We start from the raw sequence: 24324 nt of genomic DNA, 5'->3' as shown, positions 1-24324 counted from the left end.
ACACGTTTTGGTAACCAAAACTATTTTCCAGGATAACCAAGTCCATTTTCAAAATCCAGCCACAACCTACCAGTCAATGTGAAACAGACATATAATCCTATCTTATGACATCCATTAATATGGATCAAGCGAGTGCTGCAGATTTTAACTCCCACACAGCAGCTTGTTTGATGTGACACAGAACCAGCAAAATGAAGTTTGAGACTCACTATTGTTACTAGTTACTCTACAAAGGGATGTTTGCCATAAAGATATACAGTAAATGTGCATTGCTATGTAATAACCAGAACGTGCTCCACTCAGATATGTTTTACACTGCGCATATACCGATTACAGTTAATAATCACAGACTGACTATGATTTCACCCACCTCAGACACAGCCTAGTACTTTTCAGTGCATCTTTATTAACACTATCATAAGTTAGTATCTAGCAAGCATGTGATGTGCTGGTTCCTTGTATGGAAGAGGCCGGTTCTTTCACAAATTCTGGCTGAGAGAAGACACACATAAGGTAGGTAAACTGAAATATTATGATTTACGGTTAAAGTAACATCTATTCAAAGATCTGCCATTATGGTAAGTATGCTTAGATACAACTATGCTTTATTAGTTAATAGTCCATTTATAGCAGAGACCTAAGGGGAAAGGTTCTGTCAGTAAACTGCTTATCTCATGGTGATAATAATAATTATTATTATTACTGAGAAAATATAAAGCAGCCAGTGCACTGATCTGTCTCGGTTATTTCAGATATCAGATAGTTGATTCTATTAATATTAGAGCATCACAATTAAACCCACTGGTTTCATATCATTGCTGATATACAGCCACAGGTGACATGGATGCAAAACAGAGAGAAGAATTCATACGTCTGGCTCAAGAAAAAGAGTAGCAGAAAGTGGATGGAGAATAAAATAAGCAGAATAGAGGAAGGCAGCATATCTCATGGAGAGGAATTGTACTAGAAGAATAGTCTTAGCGGTTGATTGCAAGAAGCAACGTATTGCTAGTTGAGATATGTAGATGAGAGAGAATGCTTGAGAAAAGAGGATCTGAGGCTCAGTATTAGGGAAGAAAACAGCAGTAAGCCTTGGATGCCAGCATTATGATGCAAGAGAAGTGTTATTCTGAGACTCATGAGGTTGTTGGTAATACTGCTCAGTGACAGTCAGGTAGCCCAACAGGAGCATGGTAAGGTAAATACCCCTGTAGAACCTGCACGTGGAGCCATGTGCAACTAAGAGGTGTATAAAAGGGGACATGTAGGTGCGACTGCTTCTGTAAGGATCCTCTTGGTAGCTTTACAAAGTCAACAGGAGGCTGATTAGCTTTAGCTAGTGCTGTGTACGTTTTGACTGAAAAGCGGTTGAAACAGAACACATAGATGTAAGAGCTCGGCTGCCTAGCTTAGTCAGTAAAAGAAGCCAGAATGGAAGTCAGTACGATGACAGTTAGCAAAGACAGAGCTAAGATAAAGGAACAGAGTGATAAGAACTGAGGAACTAGTGAGTAAGCTCAGCCCTGTAGTCATTATTAGTAGAGTAACTGTACTCTGTATGTTTGGCTTGCATTGGAACTATACAGCAAAGACAGACTACTCCATGACAGCATTGTTGTTACTACATCTTCTGCTCTGGATGTGAATCTTGTCATAGCAAGGGGTGGGAAATAAGTCACATATCTATTTTCTTAATCATCGTAACCAGAAAAAAGGCATCTGCCCTAAGATATTAATGAAACCACTTTCTTCTTTTCTTGAATTAAACAGTAGAATTTGATTGGAAATTCATAGAAGTTATGCCGCTTACTAAAAAGCAAAAGCAGTTCAGTTGCTCAGGCAAAGGGATTCCTAAGTACACAATGGGAGCCAATTTGCTAAGTAGTATTCAGGCAAATTGTGTTTTTGTAAATAAAAAAGAGCTGAAAACTACTTTCAAATATCAATGAGACTGCACTTTTTCCCACTGTTATGCAACCATGGAGTTTGTGTGTGTGTGTGTGTGTGTGTGTGTGTGTGTGTGTGTGTGTGTGTGTATATATTTATATATATATATATATATATTTATATATATATATATATATATATATATATATATATATATATATAAAAAACACTTTCGGGGGGTCTTCCAACACAAAAAAACACCTTAATGGAATTTGCTTGGTTATCATTTCATACCCATAATCAATTTTAATTTATTGGGAAGAATTTGTACATGGGACATTATATGGGGAAAGTTAACAAAATTATTCTGAAGAGTATAGATTAGAATGCATACTACATCTAGTGAAGAACTGCTCAATATTCTGCAAAGATTAACTGGCATTTTTTAAGAGTGATGCAAGCTTATGTTGTGGTATGGTATACCTAAAAAAAATCTGATATAAAGTAACATGTTGTCACACTTTAGTCAAGTTGTAATACAGTGTCTTCAAAATGCAGACAAACATTAAGCTTATTTCTTTGTGAAAATGAGTGTGATCCTGTCAAATAGCAGGGTATGAGATAATTATATTGGTGTTTGATCTGTGGATCCCACAAATACGTAGTTAGCAGAAAGGAATGGTGGATGCATGTGTGATAATAAAAGTAGATGAGTAATGGAGTAGGTTGAATTCCACACAGTTACATTTCATTCTGAAGTGTAACACAATATAGCAAGTAGACAAGAGATAGTGAGCATTTTCATTCATGTTTTCCCCCGGGCTAGTGCAGATGAAGAAATTGGGATAACTTCCAGGTCATTGCAAATATAGTAATAACTGGTAGGATAATTTGAATCATTTCTTCATTAAGCAGTGTTGCTGTGTTGATTTTAAAATTGGGGGAGGGGGTACAGAACAGGAGTAAAGGGTTGTTTTTGCAAGAATGAGTCATCCCAGAAAGTTTGACATGGATAACTGCAGCTAAATTTTTATTTTATTATAATGAGAAATAAAGTAAATGATAGAAGTATATGCAGTCTGCATAGCTGGTACTTCCCAGATGGTCTTTGTTTGATTTATAGCAACCACACTTGGATTATGAGAAGATTGTCTCTCGGGGCTGATATGAAACAACAGAATGATAACCTGCGATTAATTTTTGAAGTATAGTATCATGCTTAAATTCCTGTAAGACTTACTTCATTAGCAAAGACTGTATGATATTCAGTGTCCATACTATTCCATTATTGTACTTAGTTTATTGTAAAATGTAATACAAGGGAGACAGTCTAATACATCTCAGATAATGTGAAAGAACCAAATTTAACTCTTGTTTTACACTGCAAACCCTTTCCACTGTAGTAGTTAATTAAAATGCCTGTATAAGACTGAAAGCACACAGTGTTTTGTATTCCTATTTTTGTAGAAAACAGTAGATGTTCAGTAGCTGTCAGAGCCCACCAAGTCATCTGCCACAGATAATTTGTAGTACTTTGACTGTGCAGTCTGAGTCCATGATTACACACTATTGATCTGATCCTGAACTAATACAGCTGGATAGATTTATATAAATATTTCAGTCTTGTAAAGCTGACCTTTTCCTAGTCTAGGCATAACAATTTCAAAGTTTAAGTTTCAGCAATGTTTCTTTAACTTAATACTACCAGAATATAGATCTCAACTCTCCCTAATTTCGCCTGACATTTTTTTTCCATGTTGTTTGTATATGGAGCCATATCCATAGCTGTCCATAGCCCTTGTTGGTTGGGAGAGGGGGACTTCACTATAAAAATAAAAAAATAAAAATCTTTGGTATATAAAAAAGCTCCAGCATTAGGACCTTGCAGAAGAACTTCCTTCCATAAACACAGCAAGAATTAGGACCTTGAGACTTCCAGATACCTCAGAGTTAGGACAACACAAGTGTGTGTGTGTGTGTTAGTGTTACACCTGCTTGTAGTGCAGAAGACTGAGTTCTCTTCCCACCACAGATGTATTGATTGCTGTGCAGCATAAGGAGGGTAGGGGGTGCTGCACTTCTGAGTGTGTCCTCGTTTGGATGAGATGCCTAGTAACTATGACTCTGTTGTTACTTTGCCAATCACCCCCTATTGCAGTATTACCAGAATACCATTTTTTTTAAATGTAACACACACTTAATTCTTAAAGGCCAAGAGGCACTGAATTTGTAGATGAAGCACTGAAATGCAAAGCTGTTTGCCAGCAGCAAACCTCTTCATTACTTACAGTTCTGTTTAATGTGGAGTTGGTTAGATTGCTTTTACTTTTGCAGAGATTGTGCAATGTGCATATTGACTGATATTGGTGGATTGTAATGACAGACGTTTGAATGGCCTTTTATGATCGAAAAATTCTGAAACGAGTAGTTTTGTCATTGTTACTTCATACATTTTGTTTCATTGCTTACTGGAAAAAATGTTCAAAACTGCAAATTTAAACCACCATTCCGACAAGTGGTGCTATATTATATAAGGACTATAATTTAATACAATCAGGAAGATGAATAGAAGATGACATGTGGGGGGCCTGGTCCACTACCCTGCCTAGGGTCCTATTTGACCATGATCCATCTCTGTTTCTACATGTTTGATTTTCTGATAAATCACTGTGGATTGCAGTCAGTCAGTAATGACAAAGTTTTTACTATTCAGAAAATGCATGTTGACACAAAACCTTCTGCATTTTAGGTGAATTAGAGTAATATTTAAAAATTGTCCCTGAGTTTGGACCTTTGTCCCCCATTATTTTGTCTTTTTCCTAATTCTGTAGTAAAGAAGTTAAGATCTATGTACTGGTAGAACCACTACCTATAGTTTAGTTTTTCTCCAACTTGCTTGTTTTCATTTTTTTTTCTTGGTAGGCAGAAGCAGCTGAAATACATCAGCCTTCCCACTGCACTGCATGTTTGAAGAAAAAGGAAGAACTGGCAAAGGCAGAGTTTATCAAACAAAAGAAAGCACTTGTGGAGTCAGCTAATCTGAAAGAGAAGATTGAAAATCAGATGTACATTAGAGTAAGTCAATATGAAAAGTTCCTTTATTTACTCATTGCTGTTAAGAGGACTTAATTTTTATTTATGTATTTTTTTAAAAACATTGTATGCATTAACTTATCCTTCTGTCCTGTAGGGTCAATTGATGTTCTTCATGTTTCACTATTGCAGTCCTGGCTTGTTGGATTTCTTGCTATGGAAGCCCATGTTTGGCCCGACTTCCAAATAATTTTTTTCCCTCCTCCTGAATCCAGCAGATGCCCTATCCGATATCACTATGTCCAGATAAAAAGGGAGTCTGCTGGCACCATGACCTCAGTTCTTTCTTGCTGACAGAGCCTGAAGCAGAGTGCTAGTCAGTGCACTGGTTGGTCCACACTAGAGAAAGAAAATGCCTAAAGCTAAGTACTCCATTAGGGAACTTTTCATTTGTTTTTTTAACTAATGTCAGAGAAAGTTAATAACTATTTCTGGTATGGCAAACAGATACCACACCAAGACTTTCATTATTTTTGTATGACTTGTTTGGGACTGGAACATGATGCTCATAACTGTAAGTTATGTGCTCATTTTAATAGCAGAACTAGCAAGCATAACATGAAAAAAGGGAAAGCATTTCAAACTTAGGGCCTCAGATGACGCATTCTCCTTTGACCAGTCCTCCTAGGCTTCTGATTGTCAAAGAAGATGAAGTGCCTTAGCAGCTTCTTTCGGAGACCGAGGTGGTGGCTCAGGCTTCTATTGAGAACCATTCGGAGTTCTATATAATTCCAGGTCCCTCTACTTTTTTACAAGCTAAAGGACGGAGCTTGTCAGTTGGGTCCTGGGCTGCTTTGCAGACATGGAAGTTTTTTGGGATGAGTGCATTCAGCTTAAGAATATGTTTTCTAATAGAGGGTATCCCTTAAATTTAATCAATGAATTATTGATGGAAATAATGAATAAAAGGGAAAGAAATTTTTATGTCCCAATTTTAGGGAAACATAATGAAGCTAGTGAAGATTTGAATATAACTACAATTGCTTGCAATACAGTGATGCAAACAGAAGAGCAATACAAATGCTCCATTATTACATTTAACACTGATAACTATCATGTAAAAAAAACTGGAAAAGAATTGGGCTATTTTGTATAATGATAGAGACATCAGGGAGCATATAGGTGAAAAACCTGGTGTTGTTTACAAGAAGGGTGCTAACCTGAAAAACATTTTTGAATAGAAATACATAAGGGATGAAAAGGCATGCTTGGGAAAATGTGGTTGTTGCTCAAATTGTAAGTATATACTTGGAGGTAGATTTTTCATCATAAACAACAAGGTTATCATGCAGCATACATGTAACTGTAAATCTGATAAAGTGGTAGACTGTGCTCAATGCATTTTATGCAAGTGTTTCTATGTCGGTAAAACTGAATATATGAGCACATATGTGACATAAGAATTGTGAAGGAAACAAGTCTTCTGTGCAAACATGTTGCAGAAAAAACAGGGCACTGTTTCACATTTTGTGTATTGGAAAATATAGTGGTAAATTCAAGGGGAGATGCTTGGACACTAAGACTAGAAAAAGTTGAAGTATACTAGCAAGTAAAATTGAATGCTACTGACTGGCCAGGATTAAATAAATCCATCTCTGTTTCCAGCTTGCTAAAACTAAAAGCTTTAGAAAGATAGGTAATAAACTCACTAAACTTGGTATGAATCCCTATGTCACAAGATGGGTTGCCAACTGGCTCACTGACAGAACCCACACTGTGAAAGTAGCAGACTCCAAATCCAACTTCAGACCAGTGACAAGCGGAGTACCACATGGTTCAGTCCTGGGTCCTCTCCTGTTTGGTATCTACTTCTCTGAAGGTACAGGCTATCGCAGAAGGTCTTTGGCTAATGAAGTTCACAGATGACTGCAAACTAGGAGCCATAATCAAAACTAACGATGTGGACATCCTACAAAAGGGCCTCACTGAGACAGATGCCTGGTGTCAAAGCCATGGCCTCAAGCTCAATGCCAAAAAGTGCATTGTCATCCCTTTTGGTAAAAACTCTGTACCCATGAACTACCACATAGGCGGTAGTCTACTTAACACCAAAAGTGTGATGAGAGACCTTGGGACACAGGTGGTCAGTAGTCTCTCCTTTGATATTCACATTGCCACAGTAGTCAGGAAATCCTTCCACGTAGCACACCTCATCACAAAAGGTTTCTCATCCAGGAAAAAAGAGGTCATTGTTCCCCTCTACTTGTCACTCATTAGACCCATTGTAGAGTACAACACCCCTTTTGGTATGTACCTCACAAGACATCTACAACAACTGGAAAGGCCACAGAAATACCTCACAAAGAGGATTACCGGCCTCAAACAGATGCCCTACACAGACCGTCTCAAAAAAATACAGCTTTACTCTGTTGCATATTGCCTACTCAGAGGTGATCTCTGCCTAACATACAAAGCTGTTGGACATGCTCCACTTAAAGAAATCCCAATCCCTCCGAGCTACACGCTTTAGGGACCTAAACCTTGTCACCACAATAAACAGAACATGCTGGAGGGATAGATTCCTGTCCCAGAGATTTCCCATACTCTGGAACAAACTACCTGTCTATATCAAACAAAGCTCCTCATTAGCACAATTCAAGAAAAATCTTGATGATTGGATGGGAGATAGGAAATTCACCCCGGAGATCACTTCTGTGGCTCTGCTCAACAGGGGCACAGGAAAATAATTTTCTTGGGTGGCGAAAGCCAGGGTACTGTTTGACTCGGCTTGTATAGGCCCTAGGGCCAATAGCCTAGTACCTACCTATGAACCTATAATGGGTCTATAACATCATCATCAACAACAAGTTTTAAAATAAACATGTTTACATGGTTTAATATACTGGCCCTTTAAATGGCAGCTAATTCATTCTGTAGGCTTAGCAATCGCACGAGTGATGAAGTAATTTTAAATGCTGTGTATATAAAAGAAAGTGACTGAATTTGTAAAATACCTGATGAAGTTTTTCACTCATGGAAGATGAAAAGTGCTTTATCTTTTGAATTGGCATTTTGAAATCTTTCTAACAGGTTATTTTGACCTATTTCGAACTGCTTCCAGCTTCCGGGGAGGGGAAAACTTCTGTGGTAGTCAGGCTGGCCAAAAGCTTCCAGGGCAGGAAATCCCACAAGTCAGGACTGCAACAATGAATACACTTGAACATCCGCATTTAAATTAAGTGTACACGACTGTACTTTCCTGTATTTTTCACTGCCTGAACTGGGTTAGTCATAATTCCTGGGCATTGATGGCATCTTACCATGGTTGCTGGTAAAGTCAATTACTAAATCATTCCACACATTTGTTAGATGATTCTTTTTGAAAAGGAGCAGAGACATTTTAAGCTTTGTCTTCAAATACTCTTTGCAATCCTATTGTTTTCTCCTTTTAAGTATTCTCAGTAGATTATTCCTTAGTTTCATTAAAAGCCTATGGTTTCTATTTGCCTTTGTGTCTATGTAGATCCCCACGAGTGTCAACTGCACCAAGAAGTTTTTTTGTCAGCATAGCAAAAAAGTGGGGTGGGACACAAATCAACCTTTTTGTCATAAAATGTTCACTTGGAAACGTTTTGCTCCAGGAACAAAACAGAGTTGGCCTGCAAGACAGATGCCTTTTTCTTTCCTTGGATAGGCCTATTCCCCTATGCCTCACCCCCCTTGCTACCCAGGATGCTGCTGAAAATAAGGGAAGAATGGCCAGTGGTAATTATAATAGCTCCAGATTGGCCGAGGCAGCACTGGTACCCCTGAATTCTCGGTCTAACCAACAGGAAGCCATATCTGTTGCCACAGTGTGGACCTGTTAACACAGAACAGGGGTACAATCATTTAACCCAACCTGCACACACTCAAATTGACAGCTTGGATGATACCTTGACTCCATGGAAGGGGTCACTCCTTGGCAAACAGGTCCTGGACATTCTTGACTTCTTTAAACCCGACCATACATTTGCCTACAGAGGATCCTTCATACTTTGGATGTGCATAGGCAACTGTGTTACTACTTGGACAGAACCAAGAATGTCAGGAAGTCAGACCAATTTTTTCCTGGCCTTTGCCAGTAGCGATGAGGGGAGAACAGCTTCAAAACAAAGTTTCCAAATGCATCTCCCACTGTATCTCTTTTTGCTATAGCCATCATGGTAAGAAGACTCCAGATTCTGTGAGGTCACATTCCACTAAGGCTACCGCTACCTCTGCTGATTTTCTTAAAGAGATGGCCACTAAAGACATTTTGGAAGCTGCTACTTAGTCTTCTGTGCATACCATCACAAAACATTACCATCTTCCTACCTTTTCCAAGTTCAGAGTAGGGCTTAACACTGCTGTTCCATCCATCCATCCTCCTTTCAGCTTTGGGAGTCATCCCACAGGTCAGGACTACAACATACACTTACCATAAATGTACATGTTTGAGTGTATTCACTGTTATAGTATTCTTTCTCCTCCCTTCTTCTCTTCTTGCCTATGGGATAGGCTTGGACATTCTCCTCCTCAGTCAGGGTTGCTCCCTCCGACTTCACACTTACTGTGGAATCTTGGGTCCTAGACCCTGACCTTAAGGACTTACTGGGAGGCTCCTACTTTTTTGGGAGCAAGAAAGTACTGAGTTCATAGTGCCATCTGACTCTCTTTATATCCAGATGTAATAATGTTGGACAGGGCATATGCCAGCTTCAGGAGGAGGGGAAAATTCTGTGGTAGTCGGGCTGGCCAAGAGCTTCCAGTGCAGGAAATCCCACACGTTCAGGACTAAACAGTGAATACACTTGAACATCTGCATTCATGTTAAGTGTACACAACTGTACTTTCCTGTATTTTTCAGTGCCTGAAGTGGGTTGGTCATAATTCCTGGGCATTGATGGCATCTTACCATGGTTGCTGGTAAAGTCTTTGCAATGTCACATGCCACAATTACTAAATCATTCCACACATTTGTTAGGTGATTCTTTTTGAAAAGGAGCAGAGACTTTTTAAGCTTTATGTCTTCAAATCCTCTTTGCAATCTTGTTGTTTTCTTCTTTTAGGTATCCTCAGTAGATTATTCCTTAGTTTCATTCACTTATGCTATAGAATCCGTTTTATCCAGTTCGGTGTTGTGAGGGAGTTAGAATCTTTCCCAGCATTTATTGAGTGCCTGGCAGGGAAAATAAAGCTGGACAGAAAGCCATTCTATCAGGATGCAGACTACAAATACATGTGTGTTTGTGCGCACACACACACATACACACAAATGAATATGTGATACGTGGCATGTTCACCTATGCACACTTTGCACAACGTGGAGGATTGCCAATCTACCCAGAGAGGAGTTTGGCAAATGGAAGGAAACCAGTGAATTTGGTGAAAACCCATATGGATCCCAGGAAGACACTGTAGACTCTGCAAAGAATGCGCCTCATCTTGATACCAAACTGGAGAGCAGAGTGCTGTCATCCACCAACTTTAACCTCTGCCACACTGTGCTGCTCATTTCTTGTTTTAACCAGAATAATTAATATGTCTAAACCATTCTGGCTTAAATAGTTATGATGTGATGTCGCCCTATCTCATCTTCATGGTGGGTTTGGAACACTTGGCCGTTTACAAAAGCTCGAGGTCTCCAGCTCATAGCTTACTCCGTATCCCATGATGCTCTAGGGGATTCCCCAGATCTTGTTTGCTGCTAAACAGATCAGGTGTTTCACAACTGGGCTAAGTTTAAATTGTTATAATACCTTTAAAAGTTGTATTTCCTTCCTTTAATTAAAATTCTTTGTAGTTACTTTAGTTAATTGCTTGACTCTGTTAGTTACAGTTTTAGACTGTGTCATTTACCTTACTATTTTTTCTCTGGGGCAGTCGTTTATCTCAAGGCCTAAATTTTCGTCCCTGTCCTGGCTTCTCTGTGTGTGTTTGTTTTAACTAACAGTTATTTAAGCTCATTGTTCCCTGAACTGCTAAGTTTGGTGTGTAAATAGTTCATCTGATATATTTAGCTTAAAAGGTTTTCCTTTTCTAAACCTTTCCATTTGAAATATCTTTTTGTGTGTGTGTTGGTTATTTACTGTTAAGTAAACTAGTTTTGACTTTTCCTGAGCCAGCTTGTTTAAGTTAGAGAGCGTCTCAGCCCATTTCCTGTGTGGGTGTGCTATTATTTCTGCTTGTATATTAAAAAAAAAAGGTTATCTGTTATTCTGTTCCTTTATTTAAATAGCTTGTTTGAGTTAGAGAGCTGCTTAGTCTGTAAACAGTAGAGAGTTATTGCTTCTAAATAATAGTTGTGCTATTCAGTTGTGTTTTGCCTGTTAATATGTCTAAACAATCAAAGACACTAAACCCTCAGGGTTTAAGAAGTTTTCCAAGTGCTCTCAAAATATGTCTTTAACTGATAGCCATACTGACTGTGTGCAAGAGTCTTGCTCTATATGCCATTCATTTAGTCTGAGGGTTCTCCTTAAAAGAAAAAATAAGCTGATATTGAGGGGATTGTTGAAGAGTTATTTTTCAGAAGCCTTAGGAGAAGGTCAGAGTGTTACAAAGCAAACCCCTTCCCCTCCTTCTAAATCTGGAAAATCGAGCAAAAGATCTTCAGCTACCTCATCAGATCAATCTGAACCTACTAACAAATTACCAAAAAATGTCTTCATCGGACCCGAAATCTGTTGGGCCTGAAAAACCATCAACCTTGGCTCCTCCTGTTTCAGGACCATTGGGATTGCAGGCTCGGAGTCAAGTCCCCAGTCCTGGAGCTGGTTTGTCTGACATTAAGATCGCCAATTCTACAAATGTCAAGGTCTCCTGCCCCCTCTTCTCGATCCTCCAAGAATTTGTAAGAACATGATGTGGATCGTGTGGTGCAGCCCCCTCTTCTCGATCCTCCAAGAATTTGTAAGAACATGATGTGGATCGTGTGGTGCAGAGACTTGTAAGTACACCAGTGCTAGCCAAATCATTGTCAGAGCCAACCCAGAGAGTTCCAGAACCAAGTGGACCTACCCCATCACCATTGATTCCTCCTCTGATCTGCCTCAGGGCCAGAATGCATGGAGTTGATTGTAGTGGAACCATCAGAGCAGAGTCCTATTCCAGGATCTTCAGGATCTTCAGCCCCAACTACTGCTCCGACTTCCTCTGTGCTATCTGAGCTCGAGGAGTCTAGGAGTCGATGCTCTCCGGTCAGGGGAGGACATTCAGCTTGAACAGTTGTCTGATCCGAACTTGTCACTCAGGGCCTAGGCACGGGTGAGCTTGGCTCCTACATCGGCTTCGGAGCCAACCCCCTTGGTGCCGGATAAGCCTTCTAGTTCTTCGGAACCGGGAGCTTCCTCGGATTATGGGCAGAGTGCTTTCAAAACGATGAGGAGGGTGTTGTCCCCATGGGCAGCTCCACTCTCATATCCAGTCATTCCTCCCCAAAGGCACCAGTGTCTGTCTCAGCACAACCGAGTTCACACAGATGTAGAGACCCAAGGCCTCAGGATGCCTCAGTGGGTGAACCCCTCTCTTCCAAAACCTCTCCTGAATGCCCTTCTGAAGAGGTCCCTTTCAAGAGATTATGCAAGAGGAAGCATCTGGGCTCCCCAGAGAAGTCGATCACATCTGGCACAGATCACGATGAGTCAGAAGGGTCACCGCGGTCAACCTATGATGATGTCTCCTTTGCAGACATCCTAGAAATTCTTAAGCAGAGAGGTGACTGGAACCCATCAACCCTTCTGATGAGGACTCTGTTTACCTGAAGGGTCTCTCCCTTCCGCCACTTTGGTATCGCCGCCTTTCGATGAACTTATGGATTTTGTTTGTCAAAAGGAGTGGGAGTCTTCGGATTCAGTGGAGCCTGCCCCCCAGAGGCCAAATAAATTCATCACATCCCCCAAGGATAAAACCTTACTTAAAAAAGGTGCTCCAGTAGATGCTATGGTGGTGGCGGCGGTCACCAAGAAGGAGTTGTCAGAGACATCCTCTTCTGCCCATCCCCCGAAACAGAGTCATGTTCAGTGGATAGATATGGGACGCACATGTTTTCTTCAGTGACCTTTACACTCAGGTCCCTGAATTATCTTACACACTTTACCAGGTTGCAGAGAGATTTCCTGAAGGATCTAGGAGATGCTCTTCAGGGTTCAATAGCTGCAAGGGTATCAGATAAATTGTCCTTCCAGCTCTCCACCTTGAATTCAATGGTAAACTTGTCCATGAAGCTCATTTCCTATACAGCTGATGGAGCGAGTAGGGCAGCGGGTTCAGGAATCCCCTTTAGGAGGCATTCCTGGATGTGCTTCTGTAACTTTACAGAACCCTTTAAGTCTTCCTTTGTTAACGCCTCCTTCGATGGCTCATCCTAAGGTCAAAGATGCACTAACCAGGTGTGAACTGGAAGGACAAACTCTCTCTGCCGTCTGAGTCCATTTCTCCCTACCTTCCAGGCCTTATCCAAAAGGTCAAACGGGAGGAAAAATGTGGTTTTGAAAATCCCAGAGAGTTTTTCAAGACACACGTGGTGAGTCTCCCCCAGGGGAAGCAATAATGAAAGACATTGACCACATGGCAGAAAAGGTCCACAGAACCAGTGTGACAGAAAATCCTTGTTTGGTAATCCCTTTCAGCGCTCCTGAAAGGAGGCCCATCTGTCCTTCTCTGGAGGCAGTCCGAGGTCGCTTATCCTTGTACCCAGACACCTGGCTAAAAATAACAAAAGACAAATGGATACAAAGCATCATATACAGAGGATGTTCTTCATGTTTCACTGTTGCAGTCATCACATTTGGATTATCTGCTTGCAGTAGCCCTCAGTTGCCCTGATTATCAAAGTCTTGGGGCCTGCATCGGTTGCTGTCTCATCTTCCATGATGTCAGGTAGTCAGGGGTATAAAGCATGCAGCCGACGCTATTACATCAGTCTTTCTTGCCGTGCGGTGCCCGAAGCAGAAGCAGTTCGCAAGTGCCGGTCAGCAGACTCCTGAAATTTTCATTTTCGAGTTTCAGATCTGAAGTCTTCAACTAAGCTAAGTACCCCATTGGGGATCCTTTTTCTTGCTCTAAACCGATGTCAGTAAAAGTTAACAGTTGTATTTCTTGTGGAAAGCAAATACCTCATAAAGATTTTCATTCATACTGCATTCCTTACTTAGGCCCAAACTACGACGTACCTTGCTGTCGGTTTTCTGTCTTCTTCAAACCTCGTGCTATTCGTCGTCTGTTCATTTACGCATCTAAATATTTTGGTACTTGGTTCAATTATCCAGAAATGGCTTCGGTAAGCCACCCGACTACTGTCATTCCGAAAAAATGCAAAGATAAAGACAGACAGACCGCTTAGATCCAAAGCTGCCGACGATGCTTCTCCTAAGCTAGTCGCCAGTTTGCCAGTACTCAGTGAGGCACTTTCACAACCCCTGATACCCGCTACTTCAGACTCGCAAGCCTCTACTGAGAGCCATTCGGAGTCCGGTATGCTGTGAGATGCTTCTTCGACTGTGGAACCTGCAGATGTCTCTACTTTGGATGGGTCCGGAGCCACTGTGCAGGCACCGGCTTCTGAGAGTGTATTCAGGCCTACTGACTTGCGTATTAAACCGACGCCATCTTCTTCTTCAGGGCCTAAAACTCGATCCATGCTAAAAAAAACGACTCCCAGACTGCATGGTCAGGACCCTATGCCTGAAAAACAAATTATAAGAATGGCTAAAGTCCTTATTACTCTAATCAGGGGAAGCCATCCTTCCCCCTCTAAGAGACCTAGGAATGATTTTCCTTCTGATTCTTCTGAGCAGGATTCTGAAATTTCTGTTTTTTCTGATGACCAAGATTTGCCCTTATCTACCTATGAGGATTCTGATGCAGAGGACTCCGTTCCCTCTGCTTCCCCTCCAGAGGATTTCTCTTTTGGTGAAACCTTGCATACTCTTAGGGAGCATTTTTGCTGGGAAAGCCAGGATTACTCTGACTCCAAAAAGAGGCTTAGGGAATTCTTACTCCTGCCTCAACACAGGCCTTTAGCTATCCCTCCTGTACTGGACATTGTAGATAGTGCCTTCTCGGAATCTAGCCTGGCCGCTGACTCTTTACCTCCTGCTCCCAGAAAACCTGATAGGTATTACAGGGTACCTGACTCTCACAATTTCCACTTTAAAAATCCTTCTGCGGATCCTGTGACCATTTCACAGGGACCCAAGGGCATTAAGGCTACTACTGCCAAAAATCCTACCCCCTCTGATAGAGACTCCAGGGCTCTGGATAGATTGGGTAAGAATGTGTACACTTCTGCAACCTTAGCCATTAGGGCCTTAAACTGCCAGTTTCATATGTTAAAGTATCAGCAGCATATTATTGGATTGCTTAAACAGAAAATGATGTTGATTCCTGACTGTGCTGAAAATAAAGATTTACAGGATTTAATGCATTCTGCTGAACAAGTTGGAAAACATAATTTGCAATGTGGTTTTGATTCATTAGAGGCATCTTGCAGGGCTGCTGTCACTGAGTCTGTACTTAGAAGGCACGCTTGGGTTAAGGAGCAATCTTTGCCAGATCATGTTAAAGCTAAATTACTGGATGCTCCCTTAAACCAAGACCGCCTGTTTGGCAGCAAAGCAGTAGTAGTACTTAAAAAGATGGTGGAAAAAGCTAAATCTATGTAAACTGTTAAAGATTTCCTGCAAGTACAGCCTCCCAGATTTAGTAGGCATTGGCCGTCTAAGACTTGGTCCTTTCCTGCCTCTTCCAGGCTTTCTCAGTCCAAACCCAGAACCAGCAGAGCACCCAGGCTTCAGTCCCAAGGTACTCATAGGCCTAAGCAGTGGGGGGCTCCCACTTCCAAAGCAGGGAGTAGTAAGACTCTCCCTATGGTAAACTGCCTTAATGACTTAACTTTAAACCTTACAAGCCCTGCTCAACTGACTGTTCCTTTAGGGGCAAAGATTGTCCTGCATGCAAAAAATTGGGAACTCATTACCCAGGACAAATGGGTTTTAAATATAGTTTCCCAAGGATACACATTCCACTTCCACTCCTTACCAACTCCAAACAGTTGGCCAGACCTACCCCCATATCAGTGGGCAGAGGCTCAAAAACAAGTTCTCTCTCTTTTAAGCATCAGGGCTGTTCAACCTGTCCTGGAAGAAGAATGGGGGCAAGGTTTCTACTCAAGACTTTTCCTGGTACCGAGAAAAGACAATTCATGGCGTCCTATCCTGGACCTGTCTATCCTAAACACATTTTTGGTAATCCCAAAATTCAAGATGCTAACTCTTCATCAGCTGCTTCCCATGCTAGGCAAAGATGCCTGGTTGGCAACATTGGATTTAAAGGAAGCCTACCTGCACACCCCAATAAGGGAATCTTGCAGAAGATACCTACGCTTCAGAGCAGGCTACATGCACTGTTACTTCTCTGCACTGCCCTTTGGCTTATCTACTGTGCCCATGGTATTCACAAAATGCCTAGCTCCAGTCATTGCATTTGCAGGCAAAGAAATATACCCATACCTGGACGATTGTCCAATTCATGCAGAAAGCCAGGATGTACTATTAAATCATCTGGCATTTGTAAAGAAATTGCTAACATCTCTGGGGTACACCATAAATGAAAAGAAATCACATCTTGTACCCTGCCAACAAATTGTATTCCTGGGAGCAAGCTTGAATACAATTTCCCAGGTGGCCTACCTCACACCAGAGAAACAAGTTCATTTGACAGTCTACTTCAAACTACTGGCTACAAAGACCCAGCTATCTGCAAGGAAAATACTGCAAGTCCTGGGGTTCATGGCCTCTTGCATTCTACTAATTCCATATGCAAGACTGCATATGAGGAAACTATAGTGGTATCTAAAAAGTCTATAGAGTCAGCATTCTGAGGATCTAGAATCAATGATTCCTATCATACCTTGTCTACGGATAGAGTTCCTTTGGTGGGCAGAGGCCTGCCAGCAAAACAAGGGACTGCCATTCACTCTACCCCCTGCCCTCCCAAACCCTAATAACAGATGCATCAGACTATGCATGGGGGGCTCACTTGGCAGGGCAGTGCATTCAGGACAAATGGAACCCAAATCAATTGCACCTGCATATCAATCAAAAAGAAATATTAGCTGTGCAGAATGCTCTGACAGCCTTCAAGGACCACATTATTCCAGGACAATTATTGGTAAAGATGGACAACACCACTGTTATGTGGTACATAAACAAGCAGGGGGAACCCACTCACACCCTCTCTGCAGACTAGCTATGGTTCTGTGGAACACAGCCTTAAGCTACCAAGTGCACTTACAGACTCAGTTCCTGCCAGGAAAGCTAAATACACTGGCAGATGACCTAAGCAGAAGTCTCATGGACCCACACGAGTGGAAACTGGAACCAAAGATATTCAACATGTTGAGAAACAAATGGAGCCCAGAGATAGACCTGTTTGCCTCCCCCCAGAACTACCAGTTAGACAAGTTCTGCACAAGGACTCCCCACAAACAAGCTTGGAAAGTTTATGCCTTTCCCCCTCTGCCTGTCCTCTCCAAGGTACTGCTAAAGATCAAACAGGACAAACCAAGGACAATATTGATTGCACCAGACTGGCCACGTCAACACTGGTACCCCCTCTTGCGCAGAATGTCACTGCTGGCACCATGGCACCTGCCTCGGACCCCTGCCCTGCTGTCCCAGCAGGAGGGCCAGATTCTGCACCCACAGCTTCAAACCCTGACCTGGCAGCCTGGCTAATTACATGATCTCTCTGTTACCATCCCTCAGTAAGCAAGTGATGGATGTCATTCTGGAGGCAAGGAGACCTAGTATTAGAAAATCATATGCTGAAAAATGGAAAAAATTCTGTTCCTGGAGCCAAACTCAGGCGATGGGCACAGCAGCGCCCAGTTTACCCCATATTCTTCAATACTAAGCTGAGATGCTTCACAAGGGCCTTTCTTTTTCCTCCATCAAAATTCATGCCTCAGCCATTTCAGCTCATTACAATATGGAACCACCCCTCTTCTCTCATCCACTGCTAAAGCAATTCATCAGAGGGGCCAAAAACTTAAGACCACCTAGGAGAGCCCCTACTCCAGCCTGGGACCTTAACTTTGTATTGGAAAAGCTCACTCTACCTCCCTTTGAGCCAACTGCAAATGCAGAGTTGAAATTCCTTTCTTGGAAAACAGCCTTCCTTCTAGCCATCACTTCAGCAAGAAGGGTGTCTGAATTACAGGCCCTCATGGCAGTGGAGCCTTTCATCATCTTTCATGCTGACAGAATGTCCCTCAGGACAAATCCTTCCTTCATGCCCAAGGTGGTATCCATTGTGGCCCTTAATCAGTCCATTCATTTGCCAACCTTCTTTTCTAATCCACAGAACAAAGGGGAACGAATGCTGCACTCCTTGGATGTGCACAGACAACTTAGATTTTACTTGGACGGGACTAAGACTTTCAGGAAATCTGAACAGCTGCTGGTTGCATTTTCTTCAGGGGCAGAGGGGAAGGCCATTTCAAAGCAAACCATTTCTAAGTGGATAGGCCTTTGCATTAATTTCTGCTCTAAGCACCATGGAAAACCTACCCCACAGGGGATAAGATCACATTCAACCAGGGCTGCATCTACCTCTACAGACTTTCTTAGAGGTGTCCCTACCAGGGACATCCTAGAAGCTGCTACCTGGAGTTCTGTACATACCTTCACCAAGCATTGCCACTTGCCAATTTTCTCTAAATCCACAGCTGGCTTTGCCACTGCAGTCTTGCAGGGCCTTATAGCTGGTCCTAATGCTCTCTAATTACCTCCTCCCATCCTTAGCTTTGGGAATCTACCTAAATGTGATGACTGCAACAGTGAAACACGAAGAACATAGTACAGTTGTGTACACTTACCATAAATGTAGATGTTCGAGTGTATTCACTGTTGCAGTTCTGGTTACCCTCCAGCCCCCTGACGTCTATTGACTATACCTCTATTCTTGTTTACTATGCTTAAAGCTTTTTGGTATATTTGCTTTTTTGTTGGAGGTGTAACTTTGTATATAATTGCTTCCCATTATGGGGGCACCTGACATCTGAGGCAAGAAAAACTGATGTAATGGTGTCGGCTGCATGCTTTATACCCCTGACTATCTGACGTCATGGAAGATGAGACTTCAACCGATGCAGAACCCAAGACTTTGATAATCAGGCCGACTGAGGGCTACTGCAAGCAGATAACCCAAATGTGATGACTGCAACAGTGAATACACTCGAACATCTACATTTATGGTAAGTGTACACAACTGTACTTTACTTTATACCCTTTTCCAGTCCCACCCCTCACATAAAAAACATTTTGGATGTTCCACCCAGTCACAGGAAACAAGCAACCCTAGAAATGCAGAAGTTGCTAGAAAAAAGTCATCCAAGCGGTCCCCACAGACCAAATAGGATCCGGAACTTACTCAAGGTTTTTTTTAGTTCCAAAAGAAAAAATGGGACTGGAGACCCATACTGGAACTCAGCAGATTGAACAAATCTGTAACAAAGTCAAAGTTCCGGATGGTAACACTGCAATCGATACTTCCGTTTCTGGGAAAAGACAGTTGGATGTGCTCTGTAGACCTCCAGGATGCGTACTACCACATAAAAATGGACAGACCATCTAGGAGTTATCTACACTTTTGGCTGGGATTCAGTCATTACCAGTTTCGAGTTTTGCCCTTTGGTCTTACTACAGCCCCCAGAGTGTTCAAATGCATGGTAGTAGTTACAGCTCACCTGAAACGTTTAGGATTCCGAGTGTTAACGTATCTAGACGACTGGCTCCTAATCGCCACCACCAAGCATCTACTAACAGAAGCAAGAGACACCACACTGAAACTCTGTTCTCGTTTAGGGATCACAATAAACTATGAAAAATCTGCCTTATTGCCATCTCATTATATCGTTTTTTATAGACGCAGATGTAGACACTACAAAAATGATGATAAAGCTTGCCCCAGAAAGAGTACAAACCCTTTGGTGACAGGTCGTAGACCTTTTCAAAAGGAAGATTCAGGCAAGGACAGTTTTAAAAGTAATAGGCATCATAGCAGCAGCGATAAACATAATTCTGTTAGCACGGCTGCACATGAGAATTCTACATTGGCTGCTGTTCACTCAGTAGTCCATTAACAGAACCTTGCAGAAGAGACCTTTGTTGGTAGCTTCACTCCAATCAAGTGACTTTAGGTCGACCCTTTGTACTTCGACAGCTGCTAGCCACAGTGACCACGGATGCTTCCCAGATAGGATGGGGGGGGCATTATCAGGGAAGGACAGTCCAAGGCACCTGGCAGTATCACGAGTCCCACTTGCACATCAGTGTCCTAGAGATGAGAGTGTTGCTTCTTGTGTTACAGGCATTTCAAGACTCTCTTGCACTAGGAACGATTGCCATCCAAATGGACAATATGTCAGTTGTATGGTATACAAACAAACAAGGAGGAACCAGATCTTACCACTTTTCTCAAGAAGCCCTGAGTGTATGGCAGTGGGCAACCTCCTCCCAATGCTTTCTGGTAGCAACGCACATCCCAGGGAAATCCACCCTGATAGCAGACAAACTCAGCAGGGCAATATTGATGCCTCATGAGTGGTCCCTGAAACAAGACATAGTGGAAATGATTTTCCAAAAATGGGGCCAGCCTTGCTGCAACCTTTTTGCCACATCCATGAATGCCAAATGCAGCAGCTACTTTGCCTTACTCCCCCCTCTGGAGGAGTCCCCAAGGGATGCACTTGTACATGATTGGCCCTCAGGTCTTCTCTACACCTTTCCTCCTTTTCCATTGATAGCCAAAGTTCTTCAGAAAGCCAGGGCATTGGGAAGGACCTAAATCCTTGTTGCCCTGTACTGGCCTTGTCAAATCTGGTTCCCCTTTCTGTGACCTCATCTTCTGGAGGAGCCTTGGATGCATTATGCTGAGCAACTAGCTTGGAGGTGTGGATATCCTTAATGAATATGGACACACCTCCACCTTTAGTGTTTCAGATCTTTTCCATTTGCTGAAATATAATCTTCTCGAAGAAGCTTTGTGGGAAGAACTCAGGATATGTTGCACTGAAGATGAAAGGTCAGGTAGCCTGGCTATGTTTGAAATCAGGGCAGCCATGTTGTCAACTTGAAGGTTTGAAGAGATGGATGGAGCATTCTTGACGGGTGAGTCAGAAGATCCGGAACTGGGTCCAGAATCCAAGTTCAACTAACTCTGGGCAAAACCACACTCCAGATTGTAGCTTGCTACAGACCCCCCACCATGCCCCAGGATTCCCACTCCTCTTTTCTTGATACACTGGAAAATATTAAGGTACAACCCAACACTCTAATAATGCGTGATTTCAACTACCCTACCATTAATTGGGAAAACTACTCGTGTACCAACTCTTTGCTCAATGTTTTCTGGAAATCATCAATTCCAACGCTTTGTATCAACTTATCCACACCCCCACCAGGGGCAGTAATATCATAGACCAGGTCATCACCAACATGGGTGACCGGTGTTCCACACCAGAGGTCAGCTCCTCGTTGGTCAGATCCGACCACAAGCTAATCACCCTAGACATCCACATCCCGCTCCCACCCCCCCCCCCCCCAATTAGGAAAACAACTGCAAAAAAGTTCTCCAAAGCCAACGTCACGCTTCTTAAGACAGAAGTGGCAAACTTCATGACACCCATGCAGATGGACAATAGAGGTACGACTGCTGAATCCTACACAAATGCACTTTATAAGCACTTACACGAGTGCATGAATCGTGCTATCCCTAACAGAACCAAGATACTATCCTCCAAAAAAAGAAAGCCAATCTGGTGATCTTTTGCCATAAACAAACTCTACAACAGAAGAAAGAAACTGTTGCAAAAAAGAGTAAAATCCCATGATTGGAGGAACTCCCTGGTCAGCCTCAGTAAGAAGCTGAGATCCCTCATAAAATCCTCCAAAGCTAGTTATGAAAACAAAATTGCCACTGATTCTAAAGACAACCACAAAGCATTCTATAGCTATGTCAAAAATCTCAATGGCAACACTCAGATCTGCTCTGAGTTACAGCACAATGACACTAAATATACTGAACCAACTGATATTGCCAATATCCTGGCAGATAGGTTCAGTGCTAACTTTATCCCCCTCTCACCACCTAAAAGGCTCATCTTTATACCGGAAGAATGCAAAGTTCCTGTAATCACGGCTGCACAGGTAAAAGCTTCACTCTCCAAAGCCAAGAACACAGCATCCATAGGACCTGACAACATCCCAGGCTGCCTTCTACATGAACTACAGAATGAACTGGCACCCCACCTAAGTACCATGTTCAGTCATAGCCTCACCTCAGGCTTTATGCCCTTTGAATGGCGCACAGCGACAGTTATCCCACTCCAGAAAGGGGGGTCCACAACAGACCCCGGGAAGTACCACCCCATTAGCCTGACGAGCCTCGTCTGCAAGGCCATGGAACATATCATCATGGAACTCCTAAACAAAGACATTGGAGATCTCCAAACCCTGGACCCCACACAGTTTGGGTTTGTAAAAGGCAGATCATGTCTCCTAAACCTGATAGACTTCTTTGAAGTAGTCACCAAAGCCATAGATGAGGGTAAGGGGGTTCACACAGCCTATCTAGATCTCGCCAAGGCGTTCAACACCATCCCCCACTCTGGAATTATAGATAAACTCATTAAACTAGGTATAAATCCCTATGTCACAAGATGGGTTGCCAAATGGCTTACTGAAAGAACCCACACTGTGAAAGTAGCAGACTCCAAATCAGACTTCAGACCAGTGACAAGTGGAGTACCACAGGGTTCAGTCGTGGGTCCTCTCCTGTTTGGTATCTACTTCTCTGAAGTACAGGCTAACACAGAAGGTCTTTGGCTAACTAAATTCGCAGATGACTGCAAACTAGGAGCCATAATTGAAACTTCTAACGATGTGGACATCCTACAAAAGGGCCTCACTGAGACAGATGCCTGGTGTCAAAGACATGGTCTCAAGCTCAATGCCAAAAAGTGCATTGTCATCCCCTTTGGTAAAAATTCTGTACCCATGAACTGCCACATAGGCGGAAGTCTACTTAACACTGAAAGTATGATAAGAGACCTTGGGACACAGGTGGACAGTAGTCTCTCCTTTGATAATCACATCGCCAAAGTGGTCAGGAAATCCTTCTACGTGGCACTCCTCATCACAAAAGGTTTCTCATCCAGGAAAAAAAAGGTCATTGTTCTCCTCTACTCATCACTCATTAGACCCATTATAGAGTACAACGCCCCTTTTGGTATGTACCTCACAAGACATCTACAACAACTGGAAGGGCCGCAAAAATACCTCACAAAGAGGATTACTGGCCTCAAACAGATGCCTTACGCAGACCGTCTCAAAAACTCCAGCTTTACTCCATTGCATATCGCCTACTCAGAGGCGATCTCTGCCTAACATACAAAGCTATGTCAAACCCAGAGCTGTTGGACATGCTCCACTTAAATAAATCCCAATCCCTCCGAGCTACACGCTCTAGGGACCTAAACCTTGTCACCACAATAAACAGAACATGCTGGAGGGATAGGTTCCTGTCCCAGAGACTTACCATACTCTGGAACAGACTACCTATCTATGTCAAACAGAGCTCCTCATTAGCACTCTTCAAGAAAAATCTTGATGATTGGATGGGTAATAGGAAATTCACCCCGGGGATCACTTATGTGGTTCTGCTTGACAGGGGCACAGGAAAATAATTTTCTTGGGTGGCGAAAGCCAGGGTACATTTTTGGCTAGGCTTGTATAGGCCCTAGGGCCAAAAGCCTAGTACCTACCTATGAACCTATCCTTTTTGGGCTGCAAGAAAGGTGCTCCAGTAGCTAAAACCACTCTATCCAGATGGTTGTCAGATTGCATTACATTCACCTACCAGTCTATAAACAAACAACTTGCAAAGTAAGAGCTCATTCTGCCAGGGCTATTTCTACCTCTTCTGCTTTTCGTGCAAAACTGCCAATTGTTACCAGTTGCACCGCAACTACATGGGCAAGGCCTCATACCTTTAACACTCATTACAAAGTCGATTTGGTCTCCAGGGGCAGGGCCTCTTATGGGTCCACTGTTCTGAAGAATTTTCTCCCATGAGTCACCCAAGAAAGATGGTGCTAAGGACGCTGTCCCACCAGTACATAATGAAGGTGAGACAGGACAACATCACATAAAGAAGTTATGTACTCATCATCACGTTCCATGTGAGTTGTCCATCTTGTCTTCATTCTTACGTACCACCCTCCTACCCCAGCTTTTGGCTCCTGGAGGATCAAGAGGTTATATTCCCTGACCCTCTGCTTGGCTTGTAAAATAATAAAAAATCTTTTATATGCGCATATTA

General features: G+C 42.4%; 1 protein-coding gene across 2 annotated transcripts in view; it reads left to right on the top strand.

Annotated features, from left to right (window-relative positions):
- Window positions 1-24324, top strand: part of CCHR15.PART0H8orf48 (chromosome chr15.part0 C8orf48 homolog) — a 1144402-nt gene that overhangs the window by 786420 nt on the left and 333658 nt on the right. For both annotated transcript variants that reach the window (XM_044057711.1, XM_044057710.1), the window contains one exon: window positions 4810-4962. In XM_044057711.1, the coding sequence (XP_043913646.1) occupies window positions 4810-4962 (153 nt within the window). The remainder of the gene's footprint in view (window positions 1-4809; window positions 4963-24324) is intronic.

This window comes from Protopterus annectens, chromosome 15.part0 (assembly GCF_019279795.1).
Source record: "Protopterus annectens isolate FY-2018-M chromosome 15.part0, PAN1.0, whole genome shotgun sequence".
In the NCBI taxonomy this organism is placed as follows: domain Eukaryota; kingdom Metazoa; phylum Chordata; order Ceratodontiformes; family Protopteridae; genus Protopterus; species Protopterus annectens.
This window is presented reverse-complemented; position numbering and strand designations above follow the sequence as displayed.